Source organism: Uloborus diversus, chromosome 4, assembly GCF_026930045.1.
Source record: "Uloborus diversus isolate 005 chromosome 4, Udiv.v.3.1, whole genome shotgun sequence".
Taxonomy (NCBI): domain Eukaryota; kingdom Metazoa; phylum Arthropoda; class Arachnida; order Araneae; family Uloboridae; genus Uloborus; species Uloborus diversus.
Window position 1 is genome coordinate 156422860 of NC_072734.1, and position 16322 is coordinate 156439181.

The 16322-nt window shown below is 33.5% G+C and overlaps 1 protein-coding gene across 1 annotated transcript in view; it reads left to right on the forward strand.

The window, feature by feature from the left end:
* The first annotated feature begins 7303 nt into the window (after positions 1–7303).
* LOC129221624 (RB1-inducible coiled-coil protein 1-like) overlaps positions 7304–16322 on the forward strand; it is a 67625-nt gene continuing 58606 nt past the window's right edge. Inside the window, exons 1-3 of the mRNA XM_054856148.1 lie at positions 7304–7620; positions 7991–8102; positions 11314–11528. Of these exons, the coding sequence (XP_054712123.1) occupies positions 8035–8102; positions 11314–11528 (283 nt within the window). The 5' untranslated portion in view covers positions 7304–7620; positions 7991–8034. The remainder of the gene's footprint in view (positions 7621–7990; positions 8103–11313; positions 11529–16322) is intronic.

Genomic DNA, 16322 nt, shown 5'->3' on the forward strand with positions numbered 1-16322 from the left:
AAAATCTTTAAATGAAAAGCTGCTAGCTTTTCCTTTTTTGAAATTTTTTTGGCATGTTTTTCCTGGTGAATTCATTATTGTTTCAATGTACTTTTAAATGGTTTAAATTTCTTGTTCTTTACCATACAACTTACTCCTTATTAATGATATAAATTGTAATGTATAATGATCGATACTAACGATCAGTTTCGTGGCAAAATGTTTATTTGATATGTTTTCTACATAGTTTTCTTTAATATAATTGTATCTCTATGCATTTTTTGTGCATTTTATTAGTTCTTATTATGAAAAAAAAAATAAACATATCAAATTGAGCTATTCACCATTTTTAGAATATGTCTTAAAAAATAACTAATTTTGAATTAAACTTTAAAATAAGAAAAAAATTACTGAAAGCTTTGTGAATGTTTTCATAAATATATTTATCAACTAACAAAAATATCCGGCGTTGCCTGAGTCAGTAATAATTATGAAAAACAATCGCTACTTTCATTTGTTTTCTTTTTCCAAATTTCTTCTCCCCCCCCCCCAAAAAAAACAGTATTTCCGAAACATTTTATTTACAAACGTTTTCAAACAGAAAACTCCTTTTTAAACTCGTTTGAAATTGTTAATTAATGTATAAATTGTAATGCAAATGCTAACTCCAATTTATATTTATTGAAGGTTTGCAGTTAATTACTCAAATAATTTTAAAAATGCTTCATTGCGAAAAGTTTGAATAATTTATCACAAATTTTTTTCGTACTCGGAGTTTACATTGATTTAACTAGATAAACATCTTCCTCAGCTTAAATTCATGTGATTTTGTTTCAAAACTTATTTTTCTTGAAGACAAAGTTTCATATTTTTTCACTTTTTACCTAAAATATCTTTTCTAACACTCTTCTCCATGAAGAAAAAATCCGCTTTTAAATTAACTCAAATACTTTTGAACTCAATTTTGAATAATTATTCTCTTTAAAAATGAACTTATCTGATGTTTATATAGTTAAAAGTTGCCACAAAATCAAACAGATGTCACTGGAGTCTGACCGGTTTTTTGTTTGATTCATTGATTTCATACTACAACTTTTATTGAAATGACTGAGCCTGATTAGACGCGCATCGAGTGAAGCCTTGGTGTGTGTATGTAAGCGTACTTGTGTATGAAAGCAACAACCTAGGAGGAGCGAATGGTGGAGGAGCAGCACATCACTGTAAAAAAAAAAGTGTAACCTTACTCCTAAAAGCGGTGCCAACTTAGCTGCCTCTATAGCAATGGAGTAATTTAACTGATAAAACTGGTGTAACTCTCATACGTTGCACCAGTTTTATCATTTAAGTTACTCCATTGCTATGGAGTAAGCTATAGCCGCCGGAATAAGGTTACACAAAGTGCAAAATGCTCTGCCACAGTATATATTTACGGAGTAAAGTTTTTTTATAGTGCTGAAGACGGTGGTGTGGTACTCGCAGAGGATCTGGAACAGGGGCACCTAGTTCGATGCGCCCTCTCGCCTGTGCACCCTCGAACGCCCTCTGCGCGTCTTCCGTTTTTTTCCTCCCCCCTCGCCCCTCCGGTTTTTTTATTTATTAACTAGCCGCCTGTGGCGACCAGCTGGTTCGCATTTTTACGCTATTCACCTTTCTGTTGGGCTTACTTTTCATTCACCTTTTTACACCAAATATATATTGCACTTTTTATAGCTGCTCGTGAAGTTTTCGAACAATTTTTTAATGCGATTTTTTTAACGCAGTCCCTATCCTCCGCATAAAAAAAAGTTTTGGGTGTATTTGCATTTAGTTTTCACCTGGAGTTTTACCATTATTGCGGCATATTTAGCGTGCTCTTTGCTCTTTTGTTTTAGATATTAAAGGCGCTGTAGGGACAAGAGGAATTTTGTATGAATAAATTTACTGGATTACACTTTCATGATGAATGGGAATAAACAAAAGATAAATAACGAAATTGAGAATTTTGAAAACGTAACAGAAACTTTAATATTTATAATTCGACTACTTTCTCACACTCAAATTTCTTTCAAAAAATACTTGTCACTCCTCAGTTTCAGGAGCGAGTGTCGATATCATGATCAAGCAAAAATTCAATTTCCCAGTACAAAGATTAATGCAATGAAAAAAATTAATTTAACTGTGTGTGATCGCTTAGAGTATCTCTTTCCCCAATCCAGCGAAAATAACCCCTTTTGTTTTCAGTCATTACAACTATGTAAACATAACATGGCGTCAGCTGTTTTGGTTTTCGAAATTCTAAAAACTGTTAAATTTAGTCGGGTCTCGTGACGTCATGACAAAGTTCAGCAGCTGGAAGATTATAGTGTCACCTAGCGGCTTAAGTTGGAAGTAATATAAAAAACTGCTAGGAATAATAATAATAATAATGATAATAATAATAAACTATACTTCGGGGTTTCTCAGGTTAAAATTCTGAAAAATAACCAGAGCCCGATGAACTAAAAGTGAGGCCCTAGACCCGCAATAATTTGAAGACTTCCTGAAGATTCCGTAGCGAAAGACAGTGTTACAGGAATAAAAACTGTCCTTTTAGGAAGTTTATTTCCGCAACTAATTAGTCATTATATTTGTATTATTATTTCAAAAATACAAGTAGAGGCCTTGAAAATAGCCAAACGGCTTCAGCCAAAAATAGCCGCACGAAAATTGCTCTTCCCTTCTAAATATTTTTAAAATCTTTTAAGGGAAGTCCACTTTCCCATAGGCTTAGTAAAAACACATGAGAGCATAAAGGGGATATATATATATATATATATATATATATATATATATATATATATATATATATATATATATATATATATATATATATATATATATATATAAAGATATTGAACGTTTGACGCAACAATATAAATGAATTAAAAAATACAAAATTTAACTTTATATATATGTCCCAGGTCCCCTAATATATATTTGCATTAATAATCTGCATTGAAAACTATTACTGACTAGTGATGAGCCTGATCGTTAAAAAAAGTAGATCCGCGGATACGAATCCGGATCATTAGTGTCAAGATCCGCGAATACGGATACGGATCTCAATTTTTTTTTTTTTTTTTGCCCAATTCAACTATCCAAGTGTAAAATTTATTACGGAAGGTATTCCCGTCAAAATAATAACACTGTTTCTTCAAAAAATGTCATCTACGGCGAAAATATAATTAAGACTATGATTTACTCTTTAAAGAAATCCCCGTTAAAATTGAGGGAGGTTGGAAGGAACGGGTTTTCGCTGCATTAATGCTTAAATAGAATATGAAAAATTATTTCTAGCTTGCTCGGTATATGTGGGATACAGGAGCAAGAGTGTAAAGCCGTTACTGGATAGACTAAAAATAATTTTTCGCATTTTATTTCAGCATAAATGCAGCGCTGACCCATTCCACCCAAATTACTCCGACCAACGGAATAACATAGAGAAAAATCAAAATGAAGAACAGAAACCCCAAATCAATAACAAAAACTAAAATTAAACTTAAAAAAAAAATATTATTTGAATTTTGACATCTTGAATTCAAATTATGTTTTTCGCAATCATGAGTGTGTGTATGTAGGCGTGTGTGTTTGTGTGTGGGGGTATGTGTTTGTATGTAGGGGTTATGTGTATGTGTGTGTAGGCATGTGTGTTTGTGTGTATGTGCTGGCATAAGTGTGTGGATAGTTGTGTGTATGAATGTGTGGGGGGGGGGGGCATGCGTATGTGTGTAGGCATATGTGTTTGTGTCTGTGTGTAGGCATGAATGTGTGGATAGTTGTGTGTATGTGTGGGTGTCTGTATGTATGCGTGTGTGTATGTGTTTGTATGTGCGTGTAGGTGTATGTGTATGTGTGTGCATGTGTTTGTGTGTGTGTGTAGTTGTGTATGTATGCGCGTGTGTGTAGGACATGGATGCAACCTGGAGACGACTTTCCTATAGGAGCAGCATCGTGAGGAGCCCGTCGACGGTGATGGTGCGGAGGGTGGCGTTGGGAAAAATCAAAAGACGCCAAAAACAGTCAAATGAGAACAATAAGCAATTATGATTGCTCAAAAAGAAAAAAAAAATCTATCTCAGAGGGCCGACCTCACATTAAGCTGGATTTCGCGGGTCAGAACACACACTGTTAACAAATATGAACTGACGGCGGATAGAAATTTTAAATCATTGAGCTTTTCCTCCTTATCTTCCGACTATGAAATCGCTACCAATCACGCGTATAAAAGCTTAGAATTGCATTTCAAATTTACTTAACAAGATTATAACTCCTACTGTATAACTTGGAAGTTCCAAACAAATATCAAACGCAGAAAACTTCGTCCTTTCAATTTATGGCCAATATTTTTAACGTGCGGGTAAGTTTTTACTGCCATAATTCTGAAAAACGTCAAGTCGGTTTTTATTAATATCTCTTTTAATTCAAGTTCTACAAAGACGAGACCAAAATAAGAACTCTTTCGATTAAGTCGCCATATGAACGAAGAAAGAACTATCAAAATCGGTTCATCTGTTTAGGAACTACGATGTCACACATAGACACATAGATACACTTTTAAAACTTACATATTATCCGTTCCTTTTTGCGACGGGGGGGGGGGGGGTACAAATTGGCTTCTGAAATGATACCTTATAATTTAAATAGGGAATAAAACTTAATTTAAACGGTATTTAAGAGTCTTTTATTCAAATATTTAAGAATTTTTAGAATAGAAAAGATCCGTTTAAGATCCGTCAAAAAAGCAACGGATACGGATGCGAATACAGATATTTATTTTTCCCTCGGATATCCGCGGATACGGATGCGGATATCCGGAACGTCACTATTACAAGGGGTAAGGCAAGCGGTAACTGCCCCGCCTCACTTTCAAGAGTTGAAGGGCCTTGCCCCCACACTTTTTGGCATTAAAAAATAATGATCGATTGAAAAATGTTTTTTTATAGGGTGGATTGATTCATTTCTCGAAAGTGAAAACTAAAAAATCCAAATAAATAAACTTCTCTCATCTTATTTCACAAAAATTAAACTTTGAATTGGAAGACGAAAATCTACGGTGGCCATCCATCCTGATTTTTGTGGCTATAATCCACATTTTTTGGAGGTCATTGAATCAATAATAAGTTTTTAATATAGCCCCCCCCCCACTTCAGAGGCCGCGCTCATTAACCCCACATACTTCTTTTGACCTACTATTTGCTTGGTGCACCAGCCACTTATATATATTTGGAATACTTCAAAAATTAAACCGTAAACACATGAGAGGAAAACGTCGGGGGAAAAATCATTTGAATTTTACGACGTTTTGAATTCAAATTGTTTCTCACAATCAGGAATTGCGTTTGGACCCAACTCGTTGAGTTTCTTGTTTCTACTAGAGGAATGGAAAGGAAATGGCCAAGAAATTTGCGTCCGTTATGACTGGGGATTTTCTAAAATAGGAAACACGAGACGTATATCCATAAAAAAAGAACTGATGATTAGGATACGGTAATAAAGATGAAGGTTTTATACAGTCGATACCCACTCAGTGCACTTATCGTTAAGATTAAATTCCGCGTCTACCGCATAACATTAAAAAAAAAAAAAAAAAAGGGATGGTGTCCCGGTCTTCAACAATTTTTTGAAATTGAAGATCCATAAATGTAACTTTACACGGTCATCGATCCTGTTAGGAGATAAGGTAAAATGATCTTGGAACACTTCTCCCGAATTTTTCGAAATTAAAATTATGAAAACACAATTGATGCCATTTATAGAGGACGGAATAAGAGTTGAAACTTTCTCCTGAAAGTTTTCGAGCTTGAAGTACTTAAAACGCGATTGTAGGCATTGGCAGACTGGCCCGCTGGCCATCGGTTCGAGGACCAAGGGGCCTTACTGCCTGTACGCCATCGAACGTCCTCTTATGCGCCTTTTTTTTTGCACTCTCGAACTTGTGCGCCTTCTTTTTTATGCCCTGAAACCCTGTGCGCAATCGTTTTTTTTTCGTTGCCTTAAAACCTACATTTACCTTCAGTTTTTTGTGCCCTTGAACCTCAGCTCCTTTACTTTTTTTTAAGCTCTCAAACCTTGTTTTATATATATATATATATATATATATATATATATATATATATATATATATATATATATATAAAACAAGGTTTGGTATATATATATATATATATATATATATATATATATATATATATATATATATATATATATATATATATATATATATATATATATATATATATATATATATATATATATATATATATATATATATATTTGGAGCAATCACGATTGCTTATTGTTCTCATTTGACTGTTTTTGGCGTCTTTTGATTTTTCCCACCGTGACCCTCCGCACCATCACCTTCGACGGGCTCCTCACGATGCTGCTCCTATAGCGAAAGCCGTCTCCAGGTTGCATCCATGTCCTACACACACGCGCATACATACACAACTACACACACACACACACACACACACGCACGCACACGCACACACACACATACACTACGCATACATATAGACACCCACACATACACACAACTACCCACACATTCATGCATGCACTCAGGCACAAACACATATGCCTACACACACATACCCCCCACACACACACAACCACCCACACACTTATGCCAGCACACATACACAAACACATGCCTACACACACATACACATACCCCCTACACAGAGCCGTTTCTAGGAACAATAACTCCAATGAGTAGGGTCCTGTCTCAGTTCGTGATTGCGAAAAATATAATTTGGTTTCAAAATTTCAGAATTCAAATTAATTTTCTTTTTTTTATTTCTGTGATGTGTTTTGTAGTTTTTAATATACTTTTTAGTCCGTTATTAATTGATTTTATTTTTGAAAGCAAGTGAGTGGAGATGCATCCTTCCTGATTGACATAAGAGAAGTTTAATATTTTTCGTGAAGTAGTTTTCCTTTATGTATTTTAAAGTTTTCCTTCGTTTAGAATAAATTTAATTTGTTTTATGTAATTTTAACGATAGACCTATTTAAATCAAATGTAATTTTTATAAATTAAAATTGTTTTCAAAGGCCATAGAGTCCACCTCCTGCTGACGTTCACGGACGCCACTCCCCCGTGCTTCTTCCGTCCTTCTTCAACGAAAACAATTAAATTTGTGTTAAACGAATTGTTTATTTGTCGAGTAGGTGATCACTAGATGGCAGCATGAAAGACTTTTTATAGATGTTTTCGACTTCTGACGTCACACAGGGGTGAGAGACACGGCTGAATATAACCCAGTCGTTGTGAAATTCTGATTGTTTTGATGTTTCATGTGAGGTCGTTCGAAAATTTCTTATTCTGAAGTAAACAATAACAGTAACGTCAACACAAAGCACCGAGGAGAAATTTAGTGCCATGTTTTCCTAGCGTAACTTTGATGATTTTCGTTTTATTTATTTTTAGATGTCTGTGTTGTGTTATCTCATCCAATTTGTGAAAATACGTCATATCCACATTTACGTATTGCTATGATTCTTCGAACAGTTGCAATATATTTTCATAAGTTAACTATTGTAAATTTCATGCTGTGTCATACATATGGGAAAAAAAATTAATGCTTTACATGTATTCTTTGGTGCTACTATTAAAAGGTGCTTATTTTATTCGTTTACATAAAACCATACATGTATTTGTTTATAATCGATTAGATTTTATCAAAATGTTGTTTCAGTTATTAATTTTATTCAAGCTTCTGAATTTTAAAGTACACTATATTCATTGTTTAGATTTTTGAAGTTTTTATCAATAAGTGAGGACTTAGAATATTTTGAACTTAGGTTTAAGAATGAAATTTGTTTTCTTCATTTTTGCATCGCAGGGAGGAAAATATTGAATGGACGTTCAATGTCCCATTTAGCTTCAGAAATATCTAAAAATAGTAACTTTGAGAAGAAAAAAAAAATCAACTCTTAAATTTATATTTTTGAATTACCTTAAAAGGCAAATGTTTCTCTTTTTTAGGTGAATGATTTTATTTTATTTGTGGAAGACAGCTACTTACAGAAATGTTGTATGTTTTCGTTGTGAGCACTGGTACTATGATGAAATTTGACATGAATCTTGCTGTCAAAAAGTAATATATTTTTTTGATTCAAATTTAGTTGTGTAGAAATTGCTTTTAAAGATATCTATATTTCTTCGTTCTCTTTGAAAATCCTTTAGTAATAATTTTTCTAGAGAATAATTTATCTTATCACTTGAAGCTTGGTCTCCAATAGTTACAGGAGAACAATTAGTGGCACATCCAGGGAGGGGGTTTTGGGGTCAAAACCCCTTCCAGAGCCCTTGGTTTTAACACATTTTTGCCAATCAAAATACGGTAGATTATATTTAGGATGATTCAAGAGTCAATAGATGTTTCAAAACCTTTTACAATAAAACAATCAATAGATCTATTTCAAACAATTCTTAAGAAGTTCTCCTGCCCTTATACAGGAGTTTGGTAAGACCTCATTTGGAGTAGGCTGTTCAGTTTTGATCTTCTTATCCTAAGAAAGATATTAATGTATTGGAAAGGGTTCAAAGGCAGGCTACAAGGCTAATAGACTTTCTCATTTAGACTACGATTCCAGGCTTAGAATGCTAAAAATGTACAGTCTTGAGCAAAGAAGAGACTGAGGGGACATGATTCAGTTGTTTAAATTTATTAAAATGAAAGATGTTATGGGGCTAAAAGTTTAGCACTGAAAACAGGAAGAGGGGTCATTGTTTTAAGCTATTTAAATCTCAGGCTAACATGGATATTAGGAAAAATTATTATTTTAGCAGGGTAGTGGAACCTTGGAACAACTTACCGGAAGAGGTGATAATGAGCAAGGGAGTAGATAGTTTTAAGAGGGCCATTGATCTTCACTGGGGATTGTAAATTGACTAGGACCAGTCTAGCTGGGCCCAGAGCCTGTTGCTGGTCGTCACTTTTGTATTTGTGTAACGATGTAGGGCAATTCCACAGGAAAAGGGGAAAAAATGGCAAAATTTTAAATGAATCTTTTCCTCAAAAATTTGGTATCAATGGAAAGGTAATTATCTGAAGTGTATGGAAATAAGAAAAATATGCAGCAAAAAGGAAAATTAATTAGAGTTCCGAGGCTTTAAATCAGGTCGTTATAAACATGTTCTTACGAGAAACTTTTTTTTTATACCACTTAAGAATGGCTGTTTGACACTTACATTGTCGCATTTTTCAAATATATCTCTAGAAGAGTTATATTATACAAAAAAATTACACTTTGACTGCAAAACTTAATTTTTAGGTATTTTTTATATATAAGGCATTTTTGTAACTGTACAAAACTTTTATGTAAGGCATTTTTGTGTATAAGGCATATTATTAACTGTGTAATACATATGTATGTATCACTTTTACCAAAAATTTCATATTTAGATTTTAAAAAAAAATCCCGTTCACTTTTTGCATTTTTTAAAATAAAATACCCAGTTTTTGGTACCCAGTAGAAATACCCAGGTCTTCGGTAGATACCCGAGTGAATACCCAAAAAATATTTACCTACCCGTTTGGTATTTACCCGATCCACATCACTAAATGACTGTAATTCTCAATGATAGGAAACACACTCAATAGCTGTCATATTGAAACTTTCATCTATCAAACTGAGCTGTATTATAAACATTATTCTTTTAGTGCCCTCCAGTGCCACCTTTTGGTCAAAAATGCATCTAATAGATATAATTTGTTTTTCATTACAAACAAAATCCTCCATGTTTTCGAGCACTTACATGCAAACTTCATTGTTTTATTGTAAATTGTTCAATAATTATAAGGTGTTTGAAAGTCTGTTTACAGACTTTTGGATCACTCTGTATGTATTAGGGCTGTTATGATCAAAAACCCCACCCAGAAGGTAATTTTTGGCTATGCTATTAGGGGTAAGGTATTAAAAAAATAAATAACCCAACAATTCTCATGCATTTACTAGGTAATTGGTTAGGTTGTAAAATATTGTATTGAAATTTAAGTGAAATTATTACTCAACTGATTTAAAAATCTTCTTCCATTTACAATCAAACCCTGGTTACAGAGTCGCTTCAATGGGATCTTCTACATAGATGTAGGACATGCTCGCTTTCTAGCATTTGGTAAAATTCAAAGTTTCATTCGGTTAAATAAATCCATGGTTGGACAAAAAATGTACCTAGTGGATGGGTTATAAAATATTTCGGGGAAAAAAATATTAACTGGCAATTACTTGAATGGTAGTACAGTAGAACTCCAATTATCTGATTCAACTGTGATCGGATCCCATTCGGATGATCAAAAATTTGGACAAATAGATATTTTCCAAAAAAAAGGGGATATATTTTAATTACTGTATGTGTGTTGAAAATGGCAGAAAAAACCACCTGCCAGGCCTACTAGCACCATCTCGTGCCCCGAAACACACAAGAGTTTCTTCTATCATTTGTGCTAGTTACCCCCAAACTTATGTCTCCCCTCCCTCTTGGTGCTTCAACTGTTGCATTCCAAAAAAGGGGTGAAAAATGCCATTCTGCAAAAATTTATTTCTTTATGTTTTTCAGAACGATTCTTTTCAATTTTAATCACATACTTTCAGTTTTTGTTTTGCAGCTCCGAAACTTATACGAAATTTTTATTAGAAATTCTTGCTGAAAAGAAAAGTTGGAATTTGTGAAAAAAAAAAAAAAAAAGAAAAAAGAAAAATTTGTGAACATTTTTTCTTTTCAGAAATTTTTTTTGAAAATATTTTTCTTTTACATGTTTTGTGTGAAAAAAAATCTGTCATGCCTTTTACAGCATGTTTTGCTATGACGAATCTAATTTGAAATCCCTTTATTTAGCCTAAAAGGCTTCGCTGGAAATGACTTGTAAGCTGGTTGTGTGTTTTTTTTTTTTTACTAATGCTTTTATTTCAGACATATTGATTGAACTTAAAAGGGATGAAAGAACTGTTTCTACAAATGAAATTTTGTGAAATATCTAATTTTAAGATATGAAATTTTATAAAGTGGCTGCTTTTACGAAATAGAATTTGTGAAGGGGCCTTAAAGCGAACTCAATTTGTGTCTGTACCCTGTCATCTTACTGAAGTAAAATACATAAATCTAAATATGCACCTGTTTGTGAACCTGATTTGTCTTTTCATTTACCACTTATTGTCTTAATTTCTCTTTTAAGTACATATTATGTTTTATATTTAAGTATTGTCCAAAGTTTAGACTCTGTTGGTTGTTCTTTCATTTGTTCTAGTAATTTTGTTATCCTTTTCTAAATATGATTGTCACAATTGACTTTTTGTTTTGTTTAGAGTCATTGAGCTAAAAATAGAGATATCCAAATATGTTGAAATTGCAGTAGAGGATCAAGTTTTACTGTGCAGTGGTGGAGAGGAGTTAAAATCTGACAATATCGTTGGAAATTACTTTGGAGCTGGAACTGATACCAACCCAATTTTTCTTTTTAACAAATATGTTGAGCCAGAGTCTCAATTTCCTTATGACGTTCCTTTACGTACATCAATAGGTAAGAAGAAAAATACATTGCTTTCTGTAGTTTAAAGTAAAATTTAAATTATTTATTCAATATTTATCTGTGAAATTTAAAATATATATATGTTCCTTTACAAGCAGAGAATGATACTTTGTTACCATACAGATAGATACTGTGCATACTCGCATATAAGTCGAGAAATTTATTACAAAAAAAGAGGTTTAAAGGTAGGGGGTCGACTTATACGCAAGGCAAAATATCTGAAAATTTTCCCTGATTTTTTTCTTAGAAAATAACACTTGAAAACGTGAACCTTTTCCCAATTTTAGTCCATCCTTTTCAAGCAGATGTTAAAGAAGTAAATACTTAAACATTCTGTTATGATTTTACATATTCTGACTGAAATAAATACCCTATTTTCCTGCATATAATCTGTGGATTATCTGCTAAAAAAGACAAAGTTTATGAGGTGCTGATTATACGCAGCCGCGGATTATCTGTGATTTTTTTCCCCTTAACACCAACACATTGAACCTCAATATTTTTACAGTAGGATTCACCGATCCAGATCTTACTCTGACTGAATGTTGTTTATTTTACGAAGCATGCATGTTTTTCCTCGCTGCCTGCCTGTATGTTGGTTATTTTACATTGCTTGAATGTTCCTCTTGGCAATTCAGGTCATGTAAAATAAGCAAGATTACAGTGAAATAGGTAGCCATTTGCACAAGATTTGACCGTTTGCTCCTTTGTCTTGACTCTTTGTTTTTCAAGTGATTAGAGTACTATAATCAAGATTTCAAGAAGAAATCATTATATTTTAGATTATATTTCAGATTAATTTTGATTATGCCTTCAAAGTAATTACTTTTTCACGTTTTTAGTTTAGTTGCTCAAATGGTATGTTAAATTCAAACTTTTATCTTTTTACATTGTATTAACCGCAGATTATATGCCGCCGGGAATTATACGAAGCATTGTTTTCTTCAGGCCGATTTTAGGACCTGCGGATAATAGACTGTCCGCGGATGATAGCAGGAAAATACGGTAATTACATAAACGGCCGACTATGCAAAAAGTGTAGGGATTGCTGTATTCTCGAATTTTCCCGATAGTAGCGAATTATTACTCAATTTTTAAAAATACTATAATATGGCTACAGCATAAAATTTTATTGATATAAAATAAAAAAAAGAGCGACAAGTAAAAAAAAATTGTAACGGCAAAATCGAACCCTTTACAAAAATCGTCATTGCAAAAGTTAACTTTTTGGGTGCAAAAGAATAAAAATTGGACGTTTTTAGCATAAAAATGTTCATTAAATTTCGTTTTCCTCCTTTTTATAACGTTTAAATTCAAAATTAGAGGCAAAACACTCCCGTTTTTCTCTAAAAGTAGGGACTCGACTTATATGTGGGTTTTCAATTTTTCCCGATTTTTCTCCTAAAAGTAGGGGTTTGACTTATGCGCGTGTATATACAGTACTTTTATTTCTCATCTAGCCATATATGCTTAATGACTTTTAAGGGACTAGTTTATTCAAACCAAACTTTTTATGTTTGCAAGCTCTTGGCCAGGACTGTTCATGTTCATCCTTGTGTTTCATTTTTTGATTTTAATAACTTTTTGTTTAAATTTGCAAAATTAAAAACAAAGTAACATTAGAGCCAACTGGGAAATTCTATCTTCCTATCTGAATCCTTGTCTTAAAAGTGAATTTGCTGTGAATAAGTTTAAGCAGGAAGATTTTCTGACATTGGAAATGCAGAAAAAAGGATTTTTGATAAATATCATTTGTAAATACTGTAGACTCTCAATTAATCAGCTTCCATTAAACTAACTGGTTAATTGCAGTGTGGAAATCAAAGACCAAGTAGTGAAAAGAATTGAAGTTTTTTAAACTATGTATTTTTATTACAAAATAAAAATAAATTTAAAAAAGGGGGAATATTTTTTACTAGTTCGTCAAACAGTATCATACTTTCTTCTCAGTTCAAAAAAATAATTAAAAGGGTTGTCGATGTGGTTCACAGTGATTTTGACATTGATGACAATGACCCGACTATGTTGTATCAACTTAAAGCGTCAAATGCGTTGAAAATGGTCAGGCACGTCGTTTAGGGTTATTTTCCCCATCAACTTGATTTTTTCATTTTACGCTTTAACCACATTTCCCTTGGTCCCAGTTGTGATGGTTAACTGGGAGTCTACTGTACATATTTTTGGGCTAGCATTTTATGTTAAAAATGTGTACTTTTCATACACTCTTCACAAAACTGTGGATGATATAAATTAATTTTTACTTTTAAAACTTCCAGAACTTATTCCATCCCCCTCTCAGACATCCATTCCAGAAATTAGCTTCAACCCGTGTAAGTACTGACCGCCTTAAATTTGAGTTATAAAGTAATGCCTCAAGCCGTTTTTCATCTTTATTGACTCGACAGCCCTTTGTGGGCCAAGACCTTCTTCAGCATGCCCTTCCTTTCTGCTCTTTTCTTTCGTTAAATCTGAGTCTCATGTTTTCCAATTTGAAAATTTTGATTGTAAAAAAATCCTCAATTCTTTACGATGGTTAGCAACAACAGTGTGTTGTTTAATCTTAATATTTAACTTGCAATAACAGTTCACATTAGAGCCAAGATAATTAAAACCCGCAACATATTCAATGTTGTAATGCTCAATTAGCGGAAAATTCGCACATTTTGGCTTGCTTTCAACTAACATTTAGGTGAAACTTTGTTGCTGATTTTTTAATAGCAATAAACAACTCTGTTGACATTTTTTAAAACTTGGTTGTGCAATGATAACGTCATCAGCGTAAGCAAGAATTTGACATGACCCGGTGCGGATGGTTCCTCTTGTATTAATGCCAGAATCTTGGGTTGCTTTTACCAGGATCAAATGGAGGAGCGAACAAGCAAGACCTTAAAGTGGACAGTTTTTTATACTTCTAAGTACTCCATTAAAATTCCAAGTAGTTTGACACAAGAAAACTTTGACTCAAAGTTCATTTTACTGGGCTAATAAGTTTTTCTGGAATTCCCAGTTCACTCAAGCACTGCTTGATTAATGTCATCATAGTCCTTAAATCACTAGTAGCTGTTAACCTTGTTTTAATCCCAGTAATTTCTATTTCACAGAGCAAGAATTTTCTTTTCATGTCTGGCATATTTTAATCTTAAGAAAAGGAAAAAAAAGGAAACTATCCCCAATATACATACATTTTATGATAAAACTAACTTAAACATCACTCCTGATTTTAATTTTTAGAAAAAAAAAAAGATCCACTACTTTTTTTCCAGGTGGGGGGAGGGGGATGCAGTTTGTAACTAATTTAACAAAAATGAAGCATGGGCTCAAAATAGCTTTACATTTTGTTGATAATTGATATTTATTGGCCTAAAATTTTATCATAATTCTGACCTACTTTCTTTTTAAATCCCCATTCTGACCCCTTGATATTGAGTTAGCTACTTCCATGATAATTTTAACAAACTGTAGGGTTTTCTTCTGGTATTATTTATCCAATGTTAATCTGAAATGAATAAGTAAGTTTTATAAAATACTAGTGATACCCGCACGGCTTTGCCCGTACTAGAAAAATCAAAAGGTCTTTTGGTTCGCCTGTATATTTACAAATAATGTATGGTGAATTTTCTCGCCAGTTAGCTTGTGCCCATGTTACGGTTCCACGTTATGATAATTTCGTAATTTACTCGTTCATCTTATGATATTTTTTTTCTTAAAATTCTAATAGAAAAAGAACCACATCGAATTTTCGAAAAATCGCTTCGAGGTGCACACCCCCATGCTACATACTAACTTTGTGCCAAATTTCATGAAAATCGGCCGAAAGGTTTAGGTGCTATGCGCGTCACAGATATCCTACAGACATCCAGACATACTCCGGACAGAGAGACTTTCAGCTTAATTATTAGTAACTAGTGGCACCCGCACGGCTTCGCCCGTAATAGAAAAATTAAAGGTCTTTTGGTTCGCTTGTATATATTTACAAATAATGTATGGTGAATTTTCTCGACAATTGGCTTGTACCGACGTTATAGTTCCACGTTATGATAATTTCGTATCTCACCCATTGGCTTGCGCCCATGGTACGATTCCACGTTATGATAATTTCGTAATTTATGATAGTTTTTTTTTTCTTAAAATTTGAAAAAAAAAAAACCACATCGAATTTTCGAAAAATCGCTTCGAGGTGCACACCCCCATGCTACATACTAACTTTGTGCCAAATTTCATGAAAATCGGCCGAACGGTTTAGGCGCTATGCGCGTCACAGACATCCTACAGATATCCTACAGACATCCTACAGACATCCTCCGGACAGAGAGACTTTCTGCTTTATTATTAGTAAAGAAGATAATGTTATTAATATTCAGTGAGGACAAGGAATACAATATTTATGTTTGAATTAATTTAGTGCTTTTTGCAAAAACCTTAAAATAGTGTTTTGAAATTTGACTAAAACTAATTCAGGTTGTTGTTGTCGTGTGCCAGCGATGCTGGCATTTTGGGGTGCGCTGCTTCACTTTTTCAACTGTACCGTAATTTGGTGTGAGGTCCGACTTTACAGTATACACATGCTATAAGGACCCATTTATAGGGTAGGCACCTTTCACAGCATAACAACACATTCACACAAAGAAAGGACAAGGACAGGAGAGAGAAAGTACGTCCATGCCGGAGACGGGATTCGAACCCGGACCTTCCTGTCGCAGTTAGACAAGACTTCTCTGACCACTAAACCAATGCGGGCAGCACTAATTCAGGTTTTAAACACCTTTAAAAAAATTTATTTTTTCT